The sequence below is a fragment of the Esox lucius genome, chromosome 14 (genome assembly GCF_011004845.1).
Source record: "Esox lucius isolate fEsoLuc1 chromosome 14, fEsoLuc1.pri, whole genome shotgun sequence".
Classification (NCBI taxonomy): domain Eukaryota; kingdom Metazoa; phylum Chordata; class Actinopteri; order Esociformes; family Esocidae; genus Esox; species Esox lucius.
In genome coordinates, this window is record NC_047582.1 from 29,066,396 (window position 1) to 29,087,091 (window position 20,696).

The window sequence follows — 20,696 nt, forward strand, 5'->3', positions numbered from 1 at the left end:
GGGGCCAATGGTAAATCAACTTTCAACACAAAATACTTCAATTGAGCAGGGTCAAAAAGGACTTTATGAACAGAAGATACATTATTTACATGGTTGTTGTTTAACTTTTATATTTTAAGGTATATTGTGTCTTTGAACAAAAAAATGTGTGTAAATGTAAAACAAATAAAAAGTAACAGTGAAGGCCTTGCCTTCTTTCAAAACCTGACATAGGGCAAACTAGTCTACCCACAACTTTTGACCTCAAACATTAGTATTCTACCCATACTTAGGTTTCTGGTCATGAAGCAAATTATTTGTACTTTACCATTGTAAAAAAAAAAAACAGACATTTAACCTCCTTGATTGACAAATGTCATCCACAGTATTCGCTCTCCGCAACTGAAGATGTGTTCAGCTTTGGCAATACTGATTTTGAAAACATTCATTTATCATCATCATCATCTGTTGTCTACATGGAAAAATACTGTATTGTGGCGTTTTAGTTTCTTAAGCAGTTAGGCAAGGTTCATCGCTACCAAAAAATCTTCACAGGTTAATGGATCTTTTCCTGAAAATGAGTATTGCTGACAAAATTGATTGCAACCCACCATCTGGATAATCATGAGAACCTTGACTCAAACGGGCATCTGAAAGCATCTCACAAACACACGTCATAGTACCACTGCACTGCAGAAGAAGCACCACAAATAAAGATTAGCACAAACGGTATTAGTCTGATGAACAAACCCCCAAAATAACCAGCTACACAGTTGTAGCTTTAGTGGCTTCCACTTCACAGCTGGCAAGAAGAGGTAAATAAATACAATGTTTCTGTACTTCACCATTGGCTATTCACCAGAGTGTAGCGGTGCGTGTGCGCATGCATGTGTTTGAGACTGCGAGTCATACAAAATGTCATGCTGTATATACACTCAAAAATAAATAAAAGAACGACTACCAACAATGACCAAGAACAGCAGCCTCGGTGGATTAATGAAACCAAACTGGGGATTGTGGTCTTGGTTACTTAGAGTGCTCGCATTTACTTCACTGTAACATCAAAGGGAATTCAAATATACAATAATGTACACATAAATACAGTTAAGACCACCACAGTTTGGGATCACCCTAATTTGGGGCTGCGACCCAGACTGAAGTGGAGTCGGTTTACATTTCAAATCTGGGCAACAAGTGTCCATCGCCACATCTGTAACCACATAGTCCAGACACACCGTGTTCCTGTGAGGCCACGTCGCCCGTTAGGCCACGCTCTCTCTCTCTTCCATTGGTCCATTTGTGCTCCTCTTCATTTTTTTTACACCATCTCCCATTGCCGTCGAGGTGGTTATTCTGAGCAAAGAAATTAGAGTTATTAGTGAATCCATAATATATATAGTTGTTCACACAATTTTCACACTAAGTGTTTCATGCATTTAAATATTTTTTTTTTTTGAATTGCAGTGTTTTGTGTCAATTCAGGTCCATATCACCACCTCTTCTAGGTTCCAACCACTGGGTAGTGAACTGAAATGCAAAATCTCAACAATGAACACCAAGGAGCTTTCAAAAGAACTAAGGGACAATGTTGTGGAAAGGCATCGATCAGCACGTGGGCGTTGCCAACGCAGTAAGCCCACAGAGACAGTCTGCTTGCTATTCATCTCAACACAGATGTCAGAAAGAGTACGGATGTGCCCCGCGACTGAAATGTATCATAAAAAATGTGCCAATTGATAGGGGATGCCCCGATGGTGTATTCTCACCGTGACAGAAGATCTGTTTTGTCTGTGTATTTCTGTTATTCCACAAAGTTCTATCTAGCGTTTTAGTGAGAGGGGAGCCCCATAACACTTTGACGTAGCTATTGAGCCAGCTCGACCCTGTTCTCCCTCGGTGAGAGAGCTGCAAACTTAACACTCCAAATACAACTCAAAGGCATTTTCCATATTTGCTGTTAGTCCCCCATAAGGAAGATAACCTTAAATCTGATTTGAAGCCAACATAAACGTTAAACGCAATAAAGATTTTATAGCCATGTGGCAAAACATTGTGGTTTGACAAAAATAAAATGTTACTTTTTTTGGCCTACATGCCATGCAGTATATTTGGTGCAAACGCATGACACCATAGAAGACAAAATGCCTACAGAAATGTACATAAAAAGATCTTGAGCAAACCCTGCTCAATACAAGAAAGATAAAACCAGGCCAAAAGTCAAAGCTCCTGCACCTTTGGGAGGCTAATGAATAAAAAGGTAAATATCCTTCAGTGACCAAGTCAGAGACCAGACCTTAATTCAAACAAAAATGTGACATGATCTGAAAATTGCTGTCCATTAACTCTCCCCAAGAATCTTGACAGAGCTTGGCTAGAGAGTTCTATTAGAAATTCATCCCAACAGATTCACAGCTGTAATTGCAGCCAAAGGTCCTTCCACAAAGTACGAACTCTGTGCAGACTGATCCAATTAAAAGCACTTTGCGACAACTGCTAATGTAAAAATCAATTTATAAAATCATTTATAAAATCTATTTGATTGAATTATCATTTCAGTATATAGTGAATAGATTTGATTTAATCCAAATAATAAAATACCTTAAAATAGTGGAGCATGGTGGGTTGATAAGTGGAGGAAACCTTCATTTCAATAGATGAAACTAAGGCACTGAAAACCAAAAGTGAAAAGGGGGGTGGCTTTCTATAGGCACGCTATGTAGAATTTGCCTTAAGTCCTCTTTCAATCTCTCAAAATGGTAGAACTTTCTGAAGAAGGCAAAGGAGTTATTGAAATATTCACAATGCTCCACTTCCTTTAAAAAGCCCTAAGGCAGCTCCAAAAACATACAGCCCATGTTTAATTCATATTTATTTGTGGTGTGTCACTGAATGTCAAAAAAGACCTGTTTTCTTAAAGTAAAGGCCACATTGAGGCAAACAGAAAAGGGTTACAAACTAGATAATGTGAACAACAAAACAGTTGTACAGCAAAGCACATTACTTGCAGCCATAATTGTAAAGCCTGTTAGATTCACAATAGTGATCAAAGTCAGTTTAGCCTTTTTGATGATGGGGGGGTACTTGAACGTTTATCAGCACTCCAACTATGACATGCTGAAATATTGGCCACCATTTAGTTTCCATTTCATTAATACGGTTTATATTTTAAGATTCATATTTGGATAAATATTTTGAGACACCAAAGCCAAAACAAAGCAGAATCCCAACATACTTAATTTGTCACAGTAAACATGTTTTGTACTGGGAGTCTGGGACTGGTTAAATGTATTGAACGAAACATAAGCAAGTTGTTGTGGGACAGAATCATCAATAAAGCAAAGCCAAGAAAAACATGTTAAATCAACCACCCTCTCTTTGTGCTCAGCAACAGCATAGCACAGAAGGAAAAACATAAAACGAGATAAGCAGCTGATTCAACTATATACCACACCTCCTTTTCAGAAAATCCAGTAAAGCCCCCACGTCAGGAATCAACAGGGATGACAAACGAACATTTCTGAGGCAGTGTCTGTCTGTTGTTATGATATGTAGGCTATTGTTGTGTGCACGAGCGTGCACGAGCGTGTGTGCAAGTGACAGTTTTGTAAGCGCATGTGTCCACACTCCTTCAGCTACTGGTCTGCGGGTCCGGTGCCAGCTCCCCAAACGGGCGACCCAGTTCCAGGCAGCCAGGCAGGCGAGAGGAGAGCAGGAAGCTAGGAGCCAGAGAGGGAGGGTGGAGAGAGAGGATGACGCAGCCGAAAACCCAGTTGACAGACTGCTTCTTAACCTATACAGTCCAACCGGTGTGGTTCTCTGCTGCGGTAGAGGCCCTGCCAGGTGCGCCAAAGGCACAGCGTTCCACAAAAACAACTCCCAGCACACCGGAAACCAAGAATGGCCAACCTGCAGGTGAGCTAGTGGGAAGGCTATCTAACCTGATTTATTTCAACCAGCTGATCAGGAGGTTTTGACTGGTTATTCATTAAAAAAAATATATATAATTCATCATATAGTTTGCTCATGGAACGCTTTCTGACATGATAGGACATGTTTGCGAAGAAAAGATCAGAATGACAATACCTGATTAAATGCAGCCATGATGCCACTGAATGAACTATCTATTTCTGGAACCTTCAGGAAAAAAATGAAAATAGGTAGAGGAGCCTGGAGGAAGGTTCCGAGGAAAAGGGAGCAAGGCTTCAAGGTTAAGACCAAAACAGAGCGACATAGAGATCTATCGTCAACTGGACCAGGTGGACAACTTGTTAGGAAGGAGAGAGGACGCAGATTAAGTATCTCAGGGATGTTGAGATGCCCTGAAAACAGATGTTGAGGTTAAAAATAACAAAGCTGTAGACAAGGTGAAAGAAAGCCGGTCTGCTAGTGTACTGTATCTAGGCTAGAGCAGGTGGCGCACCAAGTAGCAATGTTCCTTTTAATTGGGTTGCTCTCCCGCCGAGTGCCACAGGGGTCTGGGAGGCACTCTCGGGGTTGGGGATCGGTGACATCGCAGGCTGGAGGCTAGAGGACACACAGCTGCCCACAGACCAGACCACACTGGGTGAAGTGTCAGTGAAATATGAGGGCGGTGATAAAAAAACCACACCTCTTTTCATGTTGGGTAAAATGTCAGGCGCAGATGGAGGACGTGGAACAAAGAGAAACACAGTAAGTCGGGGTTCCATTGTGAAACCACTACACTAACTTCAACCGTACTGCAGCGCCTCGAGCACTCTTTGCTTGCAGGACTAAGTGCACATTAGTTATATACCCATATTTTGTAACGGCCAACCGGGAATCGAACCAGCGACCCTGGCGGTCGGGAATCACCGCACTCCACCAAGCGAGTTACATAGGACATCATTTGCGACTGCGTGCGCCGATTACGCCGCGCTATTGTTGACTCACACATCCTCCATCTCCATGTCCTCCTCGTCCTCCACCGACAGCAGCAAGTAGGGGTTGTAGGAAGCTGGGCGGAACTTGTGGCCCGTCAGGAAGAAGAACGCCAGCGTGGCCAGCTCGTCGAGTAACTGAAAACAAGGAGGAGACCAGGGTTGAAACGAGGAGCGTGTGCTGAGCCGTGCTGCTGAACGGTCTTTAAACGTACGTTTAAGCTTTGAATGCGGGTAACACCCACCTGGTAGAGCCACTTCCACTGGAAGGGGACGATGAACTTGATGAGAATGGCAATTATACGGGTGAAATAAATATAGCAAACGATCTGAGGGAATAAGGGGAAAGAGAACAAAGACGTTAGACAAGCGATTTCTGCGGTCGGCGCTGCAATAGATGTTGGTTAGTAGTGCAGCCATCTTGCCCCGTCACACCTCTTTATTGGGAGAGGAGTGGGAAATAGGGTGACACGGAAATCAAAGACGGGCTTGCAAGGCATAACGGCACAGACCGCCGGAGAGGACAGCCTGAAAGACCACATAATGGGCAGAGACGGAGGGGGGAGTTGCAGCCCCTTTGGTCAGCACAACAGTCATTCCAGTAAGACAAAAACAAATAGATAAAACCATAACAGCAGAATGTCAACACAGAGGAGGGGGAGACGGACGCTTCGACTGGTGAAACAGCTTCATGAAGCGATTTCATGTGTGTCCATTTGCGAATATAAATAGAGCTGTCACTATTTCACTGAAGTGGAAAGATGAGAAAATAAGACCAAGCGTACACACTGTATAGACAACTCAGACGCAGTGAAATGATTGGTGCTTGTTAAATTGACCCTTTCACCATGTCGGAACAGATTTCTATGTACACGTCTGCATCTTTCTAACAATTTAAGAAGCATATACATGGCCGTGGTAGCTACAAGAGAGCGACGACAGGCAGGACGGATATAGAGACATGAACAGGGAATTGTGCCGGGATAATCTTGACTTTCCCCTCTAACAATAATCAAGGTTCTTATTCCAGTGACATTCACTGTTAATGTGAACAAATACTGATAACCTTGCTCTAATCAAAACTCTTGTGCAGCCTTGCTGCACTACATGTGGGATCCACAGATGTCCAGACCGTAATCAGGAGCGTTTTGTTATTTCATTTTTGTGGCAACCTAGATGAACATGCAATTGAGACACACATTTTTATTTTGTGTATGACCAACACAAAAAAGGTAAATGTGTTACGCTTACTATGTTGTCATCCTGCAATGAGTTTCATCCACAAAAAGTAAATGGTGGGAAAATGGCGATGTGCATTTTCTTTACTCCGATTTTAGAATACATTCATTTAAACCTGATGGCAACTGGATTGAAAACCTAGCTTATAAGGTGCTCTTATTTAGTTCTCCCAGCTGAGCAATTAAAGACCTAAAGCAAGCACAAGCAGTTGTTTTGAACTAAGCCCTGAATTCCCATCAACACCCAACTACCAATCACAAACGGTCCATAAATAAATGTACAATCTGGGTCGGTTAGGCATGACTTGTTTTTCAAGCTTGTTCTATTGCCAACATGACAAGCTGAATTACAAGATACAATCTTGAAGTGTGAAGCTTTCACAAGGCAATTCCATAGAGATGGCTAGAGGACATGACAGAGAAAACTATTTTTAGTATGGACAATGCCATTTAAGGCACCTGCCATTTAAATGTATACAACTGGTTAGGACTTCTGACTTCCCTGCCTTATTCTTCCTGGACCAATCTATTCATCAAGAAGGATCAAAAGAGAATGAAAGAGGACACTTACCATCACATAGTAGTGCCTGAAGAGCTTCAACTGGGCAAGGTTGATGGCAGCTACAAAAAAAGAGATGAAAATGCAACATAAGTCACCTAGCAAAGCCCACATCCCAGCAGACCTTCTCAGCGACACACTTGTCCTTCATCTCCCTCCCAAAATAAACAGGCCCACAGAGACATTTTTTAGAGCAGTTACTAAAAGAGAAGACCCAAGTTATCTTTCACGTTTCAGGTATTTTTAGAGCCATGTAGAACTTGTTTTAACAACCCTGATACATCAAACATTGAATGAGTCAGATGGGTAAAAGTTAGTGTTAGTACTAATTTGAGGAGTTGTGAGTTGACACCTGAAAAGCTCTTAATCCGAGATGATTGGGCCGATAAAAAGCGGTAAAAGGCTAAATGAGCCATCTGAGAGGATGGTGTTTTGCAGGCAATAATGTGGCCTCAACTCTGTCTGCATCACTTGCAACAGGGGTGTTGGTTAAGGGCGACCTGTACGGACATTTATCATTCTCAGACCGCACAACCTCCTCCACAAAACTGGGCCTTCAAAAGGGGACAACATCAGCTGTGGACCTGGACAGTGGCCTAGTTACAACAAAGAAGGTCACTCTGGAAGCAAGGAGGGACATTTTGAAAGTGAACACCCAGGGGCCACACAAGGTTGGTAGAGAATAATGCATTCTTATCAGATCATTTACCACAATAACAAAACAAAGGAATACCGTTGCTTAAAAATAAGAAATATATTACTGGATTTAATTCAATCATGTTTATTTAATAATGCAACGTAGATTTCTGTCAGTTGCTATATCCACTAGAGAGGCACCTGGCCGGGCATGGCTGGGCAACACAACAATGGCATAACCATGACTGGTAATTCATCTGAAATACACATTTATTCAGTGTTCAGATAAGAGTCAGTACAGGACACACCCAAGTTATAGTAAAAATATAATAGTATCTGACAAAGTAAAACTTAAATTCCAAATTATATGTCAGTGATTTGCAATTCATAGTTCATTTACAGGGTTATAAATGTCAAAACCACTGTTTTACTTGTTTAGATTCTTCCTGTCACATTTCAAAATGAATTCAAAATTGATAATAAGCTAATAAGCCTTTTGCAGCAAAGCAAATTAATGACCTTATATCCCACAAGTAGGCTATTTAGAACGTTTCTCCCTGTAACATCTAATAAATGGAACATGAAAGCAGAAGTATCAGTATTTTAAATTGGTTTAGGTTTAACAAGGCTATAGCCTAATGGATACATGATGTAATTCCGCTCCTTGGGTTTTGTTTAGTCTACCATCTGATTATTCTAAAGAATGAGGTGTACAGTAAACTGGGTTAAGTCAGGGCTTTCAGTGGTTTCGATTTGTCTGCTCATTGCCTTGCATCAATTCTGAACTCTAATCAGGGTAGCCCACGGTACAGCACACTAAAGGATCTGTTGAAAATGTGATCATGTACAGAGCTAGCCAATGGGGCTATTTGAGCCAAATGTCCTAAATGTCTGTCCTAAATGTCATCGACACCCTCTGTGGGCAAAACCATAGGTTCACACGCCAGCTAAGGTGATTATCAACCCATAGCGACAGACTTGAGTACTAGGTTGGATATTCAACCCTAAATAATGAATCAAAAGACTGCTGCACTTCCATGCAGGGAGGTTGACAGTCATGTTGCAAGTGATTTAACGTCTGCTCCGATTAATAAGTTACATGTACCACACATACAGTACTACACACACACACACACACACAATTGTGAAACCAAGAAGCAAAAAGGCAAGGGACATGGAAGCAGGTGCACGGATGAGGACACTAAAAGTGAATTAGCTACAGGATTGCAAATAGTGGATCATTCATTTGGAATGGTTACTCCATTTCTATGGGCTGTTCATTAAATTAATGAAGCAACACTAATATTCAAACTAGTTAATCAATTTGGTTTTATAGGTCACAGAAAAAAATAAATAAAGCTATAAAAGATTTCAAAATCTTCATAAGATTTCTTGCTTGAAAATGTAGTTGATGTAGTTTTGGATAGACAGCTAACCATTCAAGAAACAGTCCCCAAAGACTGCACTATTCAACATGCGAGTCAAAACAGTGTTTTCGGGTATTTACAACTGGCTTCTTCGCGAGCTCCATAAAGACAGCATAATGTTCAATTAAAAACCCAGCGGAGAGCTTTGTGCCCAAAATAACACTGACCGAATTTACACAAAAATAAAGAACCTCACTGGACATTCCAATGAAGATGGAAATATTTCGAGTCCCATGGCATCACATAGAGAATGTAGTGGTTTTAAACTTTAATAGAGAAACCGGTACACAGGATAATGACAAGCGGACTATATATCAGAGGACACCTTGGTTAGCAGGAACGGATTGGGGAGGTAAGATTTTCTTTTTGTCCATAAAAAGTCTACATAAAAACAATTAGATCCCCAAGGAAACAGCATTATATCCGTGAGACAGTGAAGTGGTTTTTGGAGAAAAAGAGCTCAGGGGCAGCAGCGAGACAAACAGGGAATCCTACAATGCTTTGAAAAGGTCTCATCCCTATCCACTGACTAAGAATCAAAAACAGAAAGGTACAAAGCAAACAATTGGGCTGTGGATTAGGCAAAGTGAATGGACACCACGGTGTTAGGCTAGGCACATCTTTACTGAGATAAAAAATATTGTTTTGGTGCAATATGGACAGCACAGCATGGGAAAGGCAGGTGATGGATGGCGTAATCAGAAAACTGAAAGACTTCATTAGAAGAAATTTCCCATTGAACAAAGATTTTTTTTAAATGTCTTTTTACTATTTCTTAGCTTGTAATTAAAACTGATTGTCTGATATTTATACACCATTGTAGGGAAACCTAATGATTTCATTCACACCTTCAGAGCTGGTCATTCTTCCATCCTCAAAGCAGTTCCATACTAAGCCAATGAATACAAAGCGCATAACAATACCGTTAATGCTAACATTGTATTCCATCACAAAACGGAATAAGTCTCCGGAGAGACTTCAGAGGTTTCTAAGGCAACGAAAAAATGAACACTTCATTTGTGTCTATATTTTGAAAGAAACAAATATATCTGGATCCTTTGTTATTTTATTCTCCTTTTCATACTCTATGGCAGGTGTGTCTGTGATAGGACCTGGCAGAGGTAGACAAAAATAAACATTGTAGACCCATTTCATTTTTGACACAAGGGATCTGGACAAAGAAAATTACCTCAAACGCTGACCTATTTAAAATATGGAGAGAAAAATGAAGGAATGTGACAGTATGTCACCAGGTTAAAACAGCCTACTCAAAAAATAATAATAAAACGGCAGCATTCTTAGAAGTATTTGATGCGTTTTGACTGCATGAGTGTGTGGATCCACTTATTTTCGAGGGATGGACTCCTTTGCTTGGATTCTTCTATCTCTACCAACAAACAGCAGCATAATCAAAACAAAACAGGTGGTTTCACAAATACCAGATTAGCTACAAATGTCTCTGTTCCACCACAGGAAATGGCATCAGAACATCAGGGAATCTTCCTAAAGCCGTATCAAGTGCCGAATGTTAAGAAGGGCTAGCAGCACTGTTGGCTAATGCTCTCATTACGGACACAACAGAACCGGATAAACTGATTGTGGAATCAGTAAACAGTGTATCCCCAAAAACCATCTGCCTTGAGTTTTAACACACTTCTTCAGTGGGTTTTAATGCCCTCAGTAGAGCTCTAATGGCTGAACGACCTGCAACAAGGAGATTGAGACAACGCATGCCATGGATCGAAACGCAACTAATGCTGATTTGTTTGAAGTACTGCCTTTTTTGAAAATAATTTGGTAAGTACAACTTGTCGCCCCTGTGATAGATTGCAGTATGGTGTAGCCTTGAAATAGTCAATAGTTATCTGATTGTTTTGTTTGGTGCAGTCTAGGAACAGAACAGTTCATTTTCTTTTACTCAGGACTGGGGAAAAAAACACTCCTTCATAAATCTTCAAAACTTAATTTGTGCCTCGGGTCTAAATCTCTCCGGTTTTGTTTAATTGTTCTGGGTAAATGCCAACCATTAAGGAGACCAAAGACAGATGAGTTAACACTACATTTGATTTTAAAATATCTTAGTCGAATAATTAGTTATTCAGTCGTTTCTACTGTAAATCGCTCGTGTTCCTATAAAGCCCATTTGGTTACTGTATATTAAAACAAAATGGCATTTAGGCGCTTTTTATTGCTTTCAAACAACCTACTTAAAAAGTTAGGCTTTTAGATGTATTGTCTAAAAGAAACAAATATTTTCTTTCCTGGGGGAACTAATTGATCATGTTGAGAATGAAATAAAGAATTTCATTACCAATCCATTATCAAAAGAACAAATGAAAGATGGCGGAAAATAGGCCATCAGAAAGTTGTGTTTGACCCAAGTTCTTTTAAGTATGGGAGACATTTTACAGTGAATTAAAGAGACAGTTTGCTGCAAAATGTGGAAAGCTAAACATGTGTGACAAGACCATGATGCATAAGCAATTATGAAAAAGGGCCAGTCAGTACAAGTGTCTTTTTGCTTTTTGAACAATTAGTTTTAGTTAAGCTTCATAGCTCGAGTAGTGTTTTTCAATTAAGAATTTCTATCATCTTGAACACATGGTTGAGTAGCATTTTAATGATCATTAGCACTGTCAATCTGGTGGGATACTTGTGCACACAGAGTTTGTTTAAGCATTCAGTACGTTACTGATGGATCATGCATTTAATGTTGAAGTTGGAAAATACAGTTGTGCGCATAAGTTTGCGCACCAAGGCAGAAATTGTAGCATTTCGGCATTGATTTAGAAAATGACAGATGATGCAAAGAAATTGTCTTTTTTTTGAAGGATAGTGATCATATGAAGCCATTTATGATCACATAATTGTGCCAAAATTGCCTGGTATATGAACAGTTCCAAATACCAGGCAATGTTGGCACAAAACCTTCAGGTGTCCGTTAGAAAGCTGAAGATGAAGTGGAAGTTCAGCACGACAACAACCCAAAGCACACATCCAAATCCACAAAAGCATGGCTTCACCAGAAGAAGATTAACGTTTTGGAATGGCCCAGCCAGAGCCCAGACCTGAATCCAATTGAACATCTGTGGGGTGATCTGATGAGGGCTGTGCACAGATGTCCTCGCAATCTGACAGATTTGGAGAGCTTTTGCAAAGAAGAGTGTGCAAATATTGCCACGTCAAGATGTGCTATGCTAATAGACTCCTACCCAAAAAGATGAAGTGCTGTATTAAAATCAAAAGGTGCTTCAACAAAGTATTAGTTTAAGGGTGTGCACACTAATGCCACCAGGTTATTGTGAGTTAAAAAAAAGTATTTTTCCCCCTGAAAGACATCAGTTTGTTTTTCAATTGAATTGTTCATGTTATAGGTCACATTAAAAGTGGAATAAGTTCTGACATGATTTGTCTCATTCTTTCATATCACAAGAACCGGGCATTTTAACAAGGGTGTGTAGACATTTTATATCCATCGTAAATAGTCAATGAGTTTATTAGCTCTCACGTGAATGCACTGAGCAGGCTAGATACTGAGCCATGGGGAGCAGAAAATAACTGTTAAAGACTTGCGTAACACTGTAATGGAACTTTATCAAGATGGAAAAGGATATAAAAATACATCCAAAGCCTTGCAAATGCCAGTCAGCACTGTTAAAATACTTAAGTGGAAAATTCAGGGATCTCTAGATACCAAGCCAAGGTCAGGTAGACCAAGAAAGATTTCAGCCAAAAACTGCCAGAAGTATTGTTCGGGATACAAAGAAAAACCTACAGGTAACCTCAGGAGAAATACAGACTGCTATGGAAAAAGACATAGTGGTTGTTTCAAGGAGCACAATACAACGATACTTGAACAAAAATGAGCTGCATGGTCGAGTTGCCAGAAAGAAGCCTTTACTATGCCAATGCCACAAAAAAGCCTGGTTATAATATGCCCAACAAACAACTTGACACGGCTCACAGCTTCTGGCACACTGTAATTTGGAGTTATCCGGGGCCTCATAGACAACTATTACAAAATACTACACGCTTTCATTGATGCTAAAGGGGGCAATACACAGTATTAAGAACTAAGGGAAAGTGAACATTTGAACAGGGGTCAGTTAATTTTTTTCTTTGTTGCCATGTTTTGTTTCATGATTGTGTCATTCAGTTATGACCTACAGTTGAATGTGAATCCCATAAGAAATAAAAGACATGTTGTGTCTGCTCACTCATGTTTTCTTCACAAATGGTACATATATTACCAATTCTCCAAGGGTATGCAAACTTTTGAGTACAACTGTACATATTTCTCCCAATAAAAACTTTTGTGATGTCTTCTTGGCACTAATCCTTAAACCTGCCTTGTCTCTTACCATTTGTTTACATTGCATAATTAATTAAACTCAACTGTGCACTTCCAGTTGAATTCCAACTACAGCAATAACTATTTTTAAATTAATCTTCCATTTTCCAGGAAATGTATTTATGATTGGCTACAATAATTGAAACATTTAGAATGTTTTCTTAATTAATATAATTGAATCTATTTAACACTTAGTACATTTTTAACATTAAATCTTGATGAAGGGCACAACCATCAAGCCCAGTCCAGATTTCTCAAATATTATATAAAATAGTTTTAGATTTAAAAAAAGATTAATAAAATTAATACAACTTTTATTACACTTTTTAAATGGTGCAGTATATATTAGAAATGTCTATGTAGATTGTGTTGGGCCAAATAGGTCAGCTTGGCCGACACCCTCCTTTTGCAAACCTACTAGGTGTTAAGTTCCTCAAATGCTACCTGTCACGGATGAAAGAAGCTTATTATGGAGGCTGTCGTTTTCAAGGAAGGCTGTTTGTTTGCTTACAAACATCAGGTAATGCCGGCTTAAAGAGACATGTTCAGTCAGTGTCACACTGTACCCATTGTCAGAGCCAAAGTCTTCAGGGTTTGAAAAACATTTCTACAGAGACCTTCTGGTGAACCTTGGTGGAGATTTTTGATCATGGGCATGATGCTACCCAATTTATTAGAGCTGTTATCAGTCTCCTTGAATGTTTGCAACAACTTCCCTCCCACCTCCACCTAATGTCTGAATGGGAGAGATGAGTCAATGGTTTAAATAAAGCGAAACTATGACGAAGAATGACAAGGAAGAATCGCTGAAGGGCAAATACGTAAGAGAGGGCAATTAATAAGTCACACAGTGAGTGTGGGAGGATGCAGTAATGACAGAAAAATACACACTACAATAATGTACTTTTACAAGAAAGTGAAAAATAAAGCTCCCCGTGGCCTAGATCAGGACAGTGTTTCTGCTTCTCTAAAATATTCACAGACTTCGTCCCCGTTTCCAGAAGACTTTGGAATTGTTTAAACTTTCATGAGTGGTTGCTTGGGGTCTAACTTGATCAGCTGGGGCAAAATATAAAATCCACACCAGAGGCCTGAAAGCTGTTCTTGGAAGTGAGGCGATGGACATGATTAAACGGAAATTCCCATGGGGTTATCAACGCGGTACTTTAGACAACTGCAGGGAAGCACTGGCACATTGAAATTACTTTTCAAGTGTAACTTGACAGGCTTCCTACCTTTCCCATCTGTGGCTGAGGCCTCTTGTAAGTGTCTGATAGACCTGTGGACCATGGAGAAGGAAAGTCAGACCTGGCAGAAAATAGGAGGATGGTGGCCAATATCTAAAAATATATTGGTCAATCAGTAAAGTCAGCTATTCTTTGGTTACTTTGAAGAACGGCACATAGAACACCAAAATCTATGGGGATCTCTGCCCATGGAGGACGTCACTGTGGAAACTCACCAGACCACGGGGAAGAGGATGGCACCGCAGCACAAAAGATCCACCAGGAAGAGGACCTCCTTCCACAGGCCATACTCAGTGGTGCCCTCCTCGGTTGACTCCAGGATGATGTACGCCACATTAGCCAAGACCTGTCGAGGCCAAAGGTCAGACGCGCTCATCAATCATCAGTGCCTCTGTAATTTGCTATCAAATCGAGCAGTTACTGTTCCCCAACAGTGAGATAGTCTAAACGGACAGTACTTTACCTGTAGCGGAATGACGATCATAAAGATCTTCTTGTCCTTATCTGAGAGGATGTGCTTGACAAAGGCCCAGCCGGTGCCTATCAGGGCAATGGTGATGAATAAGAGTGCCCCCTTAAGCCTGCAGGAAGAAACAAGCCCTCCTCGTATCGAGTGACAAAACCACATCCATGCGTTTCAGCACGCGTGAAGAGGAAAGGCAGCCACAGTTGGTTGAGGCCATTGTACTACCGAGACATGCCCTGGGAACTTACAGATGAGTGATGTAATAGACCACAGCCCAACCTTCAATGGGGAAACCCTGGTTGGAGATGTAGTAGTAGTCGATCTGGGAATAAAGATGTCAACCGTCAATAGACTGACACAAGGAAGGGGACACCACAAGTGACTTGGATGAAACTAAACCAGTTAAACACAGCCAGGGACGGAATGCAGTCGGCGTGCTCACCGCGTGAAAGATCAGCGAGAGAGACTTGGTGAAGGGGAGAGCCGTCATGAGCCAGTGGATTTTATAGACATCAGCACTGCAATAGAGGGGGGTGGGTGGGGGGGGGGGGGGTGGTAGAGACAGAGAGAGCAGGGGGGGATAACGTTGTTTAGGCTTATGCTGATGTGGAGACATTAATTATTCATCTCAACTAGGGAAATGGTTATCCTCAAAACATCTTCAGGGTTCGGGATATCCCCATGATACTGTCTGGATGTGGAGGCAAATGTTTGGCTGTGTGGTGCCCTCTTGTGGTCACCGAAACAAGGCAGAACAAAGGCTGTACCGGAGCTCATCAATTAAACAACATTTTCTCAAGGTGCACGAGGACTCCACTGCGGCAGTTCTGCCTCAAAATGAACGGCAGTCAAGGGCACTTGCATGGCATGCAAACTGATCAGAATACCATATAGAAGAGGAGAAATACAACAGGATGGGCAGCGTTCAAGTAGAAACACAACCATTATGACAACAGTAACAGTCCAGTACCCCCATCCTCCTGGGCAAGTCACCTTCGGGTGCGGAGAACATGTAACCACAGCGTTCCAAGGAGAAAGAAGAACATGGACATGATGATGTAGAGCTTTGGCAGTGGGATCTCCCCTGCAGACAGGAAGCTGCTGGGGTTCTTCTCCTCAATGCTGATCTGAAAACAACCCAAATGCTGCGGTTAGGTTCAGTCAGGGAAAATTAAATGTTTCAGTCATTATTACAGAAACAAAAAAGCCAGATGTCATTCTGTGAAGAAAAAGGGTACGACTTTCAACAATAAAAAGACCCGATATGAACTAGAGTGAAAAGCCTGCTTCTGAAAACACTAGATAACAACAAAGAAAATTCCTAAGAGGAATAATAATAATAATAATAATAATAATAACCACCATAGTAAACGGCAACAATAACAACAGCGTTTCACCAATGAACTGCTGAAACACTCAAACTTACTTCGATGCTGAAGCGAAGAGGGTTAACCATTTGAGTATCTTTGCTGTAGCAGTTGTGGAAGTAGAAGTTGTACAGGCCTTGCTGCTCATCTGTGCTGACGTTGAAGTGAAACTAAACACAAACAAAGAAATCAAATCTGATCTGAGTAGCACAAGTCCTTCATATACATTTGACAGACGATGAACGAGCCTCACCTGAAAGGAAAATACGTCTTTGTCTCTATGGAGCGGATAAGGCACTTCTGCCTTTTTCTGTGAACGTTGACAAAAGAGTAACATTAGGAAACACTTAAAAAAATGACTGGGTATTAACCCTTAAAAGTCCTCATATACAAAACCTTGGCTGAATTAATAATTGGACAAAAACTCTTTCACTGTGATCCAGACACCATTTTCCTGTTCAAAATCCATTCAATGAACTGACAACTTTGGCTAACGTGCAACACCTTTTCACAAGGAGCCGAAAACCCCCTTATTTCAAGCATAGAAAATTGATGTATTCTTGCAGAAATAAATCAGAGACTGTAACAAATAAAAAAAATCCTTCCTAAAAGACTTTTACATTCATGTCCCAGTTAGACGGCCACGGCCTGCTTGAATAAAGAGGGGATTAGCTATGGTGTTGGCATCTGCATAGGCTATATTCTTGTTGAGTGTGACAAAATCCTATCAACATCTTATCCACAGCTTTGTTAATTGCTGTGGTTTTCAAACTTTAGTCTTTAAGATGTAAACAAATGAATCCTCAGATTCTGGATTCTCAATAATGGCAATGCAGAGCCAAAACAAGTTTGAAATACTGGGATCACAAGGTGCTAAAAGGCTCAAGTCATTCTAACTAAGAAAGCTGATGTTTTAAAAAATATATATATTTGCTGAAGAGGCACAGGTCAACAATTCAGCACAGTCACAGCCAATAGGCATAGTACTCATATAAAGAAAAAAATTATGTACACAATTTCAGGGGCAGTGATTAACAAACTGTTGAGTATTGTTACAGCCATTTAATCCACTGTTATTGGCTGAGGTCAAATGTTGACAGAGTATGTATGGAAAATAAATTTGTTGTACCTCTTCAACGTCCCGCTTGGATTTAGGCTGACCTAGGATTCAAAGAACATGTTCAGAACAGCCGATAGAGAAAACAAGCAACATTTTCAACCAGTGGACATTCAGAAAGTTTCAGTCGTCTGAACATTTGCTGGTAAATTGATTACATAGAATTGCTCACATTTTAAATCCCTGAGCCCACTCAAACACTGGGGGACGTTTAAGGACTATTTCCTTGTGAAAGGAATAAATTGTATGAACATCAAAAAACTGGTTTTAAATGAAAACATGCCACTTACAATTCCAAAATAATACAGGAAACCAATGGTAGCTAAGCCGATGTACAGAACCGCTGGTACAAAGGTAAATTACTACTCCCTTGTATGAATCTGCTTCATAAGCTTCAATGCAAGTGGAAGGCACACACTACTTTTCGTCAGCATTTTTTCAGCCCTAAACATAGATGTCATAGTCATCATACCATCACTGTTGTCCGCCGGATGGTGGTTAGTGTCACCCTTCACCTCAGCAGTTTTCTGTCGTTGAGTTCCTGACTCAACGTCCACCGTCTCCCGTCTCACTGGGAAGATGTCAGGGAACACGTTCTCCTCGGATGGCATCTTCATCTTCACCCTGAGACCCATTGAGTTAAGACAGGACACGCTGCTTAGAGGTACCAGAATCAACTTCAAAACGCTGTTCAGTCGGTTAAAGCTACTCTCCCCAGTCTATCATGCTTCTATCTAGTGAGCCCGTAGTGTGAGCTTATGCGAGCTTAACACTTTGTAGGCAGTACATGGGTCGCCCAGCGGTCAAAGAGAAACATACTCATTTTTCTTGAAGTCAAACAGGAACAGGGCCACAGGGAGGTCACCCTCAGGAGACTTCTTCAAGACACAGTAGTCCAGGTCTGGATCATCCTGTAAATGCTCACACACATCACTGCTCCCGTCCAGCTTGCACAAGAGCAGCATGTGCATGGAAAACTCTAGAACAAGTTAGAATGGCTGATGGCTAGTCCGGGACTAGCCACTAGAGTCGAGTGTATACTCACCAAATATGTGGAGAAGCCATTACTGCTTGTCCTATCCAGACTGAATCCAATCTGATTTGGAAACAGGAACAGATTACAATGGAGTACATTGTGCAAACACAGGGCACATCCTCGCTGAGCACCTCCACTCATACTTGTTTTATGATCACAATTGAGGAAATATTCAATGTCAGTGGAGAATTTAGCAAAATCCAATTCTGAAAAAGCTTACCTGCAGTTATTATCCTGCACAACTGCAGACCATCAGGAGTGTTTAGCGGAGGACTAAGAAACGGTACTGTCTGCTATATACAGGGATCATATGAATCTGAAAAGATCTAATTCAAGGACTTTCAAAATTTTTTGGCCCCACATGGACTTCACCGAACCCAAGTAATATATCACAATATTGTATAGTTCATATAGTCTATTAACGTATAAAAACAAATCATATTTGATGTGCTATTTATCAAGTAGTATCTCTGCACTTCATAAGAATCTTGAAAGTAAACTAACAATCACAAAGTTTGAGATCCACCGCAATACAGTTTGAGGACTTAATTACTGTGAATTTCCATTCCAACGATTATATATTGGGATATTTATCAATATGAAATGATATGAGAAACAAAAATAGTGTAAGAAGTCTGAAAACCTGCAAAACTTAATGACTAAGTCAAGTCACTGAAATGACAAAATTTTAGCAACCTATACATGAGGTGATAATTTTTTTATGTGGCTTTCACTGGGAAAGTCACATACAAAATTGGTACTTGAAACATTTTACAAAGAGTAATGAATGTACTCCCCTAACCACAACATTTCACCTGAAGACATTATTTTTCGATGATCTGATGGTTAAATGTTGTACAGAGTATTGTTAAATAAATCACATGCTCTACAGACCAAGTTATATCACCCGATCAAATTCCACAGGTCTTCATAGGTTGACACGTTTGGAAATGCTTATTAGTGAAGAAACAATATTTTATCCTGGTTTCAATGTTTGTTTGTTTTTTAACACAAAGACAGATGGGCAGTGTAGGAATTGTAACCCCAAATTTACAAGTTGTTGTATTCTATACGTTGGTTGGACAGGAAACAAAAAAATTAAATACTAGTGGGCCGTTATAGACCATGGTTGTACAGGGCAAAGAACAGATAAGCATTTTTAGCCACAACATAAAAATAAAATGTCTGCTGTGGATGATTCAATGTTGTTACTGCGGAAAATGGCAATTCCTGCTAACTTTCATCAATGCTCCGCACGAGAACGTAAAACAATAATTATTTTGGGTACTTAATCAGGCATGGTTCTGTCAATTAGAAGGTTATAACGTAGGTACCCTGGCTTTAATCTCTCAATTAAATACTTTGGACCACAGAAAGAAGTTGCAACCACTATTCCTAGAACTGTTGACAATGACCTTACCGTGGAGCTGTCAATCTTATCAAGAGTCTCTCCAGTTAGGGTAAGGCTGGACATATTCACGATCATGTATCCATTCTTGTAGAATCCAAAGGTGTTCAGATGGACTTTATGCCGAATGTCATCCTGAAAGAATGGCACGTTCACTGTGAATATTCTGCATCAGCGTCGCTGTCAACTGATATTGTTGTGTGTAACTTTGAGTACAATTTGCCAATAATTGTAAATTCTACATGTAACCTCACACGCTAGATGTTACAGACTAGTTTTGTGGTCATATAATCTCCATTCTATATTTAACCAACTATACCAACAAAATACATAACTACCTCGCTACATTAGACAAACGAACAGAATGTTAGTCAAGACAGCCAGCACGACTCTGACATCACCAAGCTATCTACGACCGTTACGTTAGTTAGCTAATCACGTCCATCAGGACCGGATGGACATGTTAGCGAAATACAGTTGGACACAGACAAGTTAGCCATAGCTATTTTATTAGAACGTCATGTCATTTAGTTATTGATTTAGCTTACACGACCGGAGCTACCTTGTTTAACAAAGGCAGTAGGTATGCTAGTTTGACAATGCATTTACTTTTAATAGTCGGTGAATAAATAACGTTCCTTTCAATAATCCAGCTAACCTTAGGCCGGTTACAGCTGTCTGATAGTCTGATAGCTATGAAATCCCGATACACCTCGGAGTGAGACATAGCAGGCGTCAAAATGAAACTGGCAGAAATACAGGTACCTTGAGTATTAGGTGATGTAACCTGCCATCGCTTTCACTGATAAATAGGAAAAATAACACAACAGTAGCCGTCAGCATATATCTTTTGTCGTTCGCCATTTCTCTGGGAAAAAAAACATAGCTAGTTGAACACTTCCGGCAGGGGTGTACGTGCTTACGCAAAACAAATGACGATATAGTTTTTCTTTAACATTTTAGGTAG

General features: G+C 40.4%; 1 protein-coding gene across 1 annotated transcript; it reads right to left on the minus strand.

Moving 5' to 3' along the window:
- Positions 1-37: 37 nt before the first annotated feature.
- gpr107 (G protein-coupled receptor 107) lies at positions 38-20,638 on the minus strand. The gene is made up of 18 exons (XM_010889714.5): positions 20,495-20,638; positions 19,742-19,864; positions 18,331-18,381; positions 18,105-18,196; positions 17,758-17,909; positions 17,298-17,329; positions 16,422-16,478; positions 16,228-16,338; positions 15,795-15,928; positions 15,244-15,319; positions 15,050-15,123; positions 14,799-14,916; positions 14,551-14,681; positions 14,324-14,367; positions 6,687-6,736; positions 5,123-5,206; positions 4,891-5,015; positions 38-1,332 (listed from the first exon to the last, which is right to left on the minus strand). Exons 1-18 carry the CDS (start codon positions 20,591-20,593, stop codon positions 1,242-1,244), a joined length of 1,644 nt encoding a protein of 547 aa, XP_010888016.2. The 5' UTR covers positions 20,594-20,638; the 3' UTR covers positions 38-1,241.
- Between the last annotated feature and the right edge of the window lie 58 nt (positions 20,639-20,696).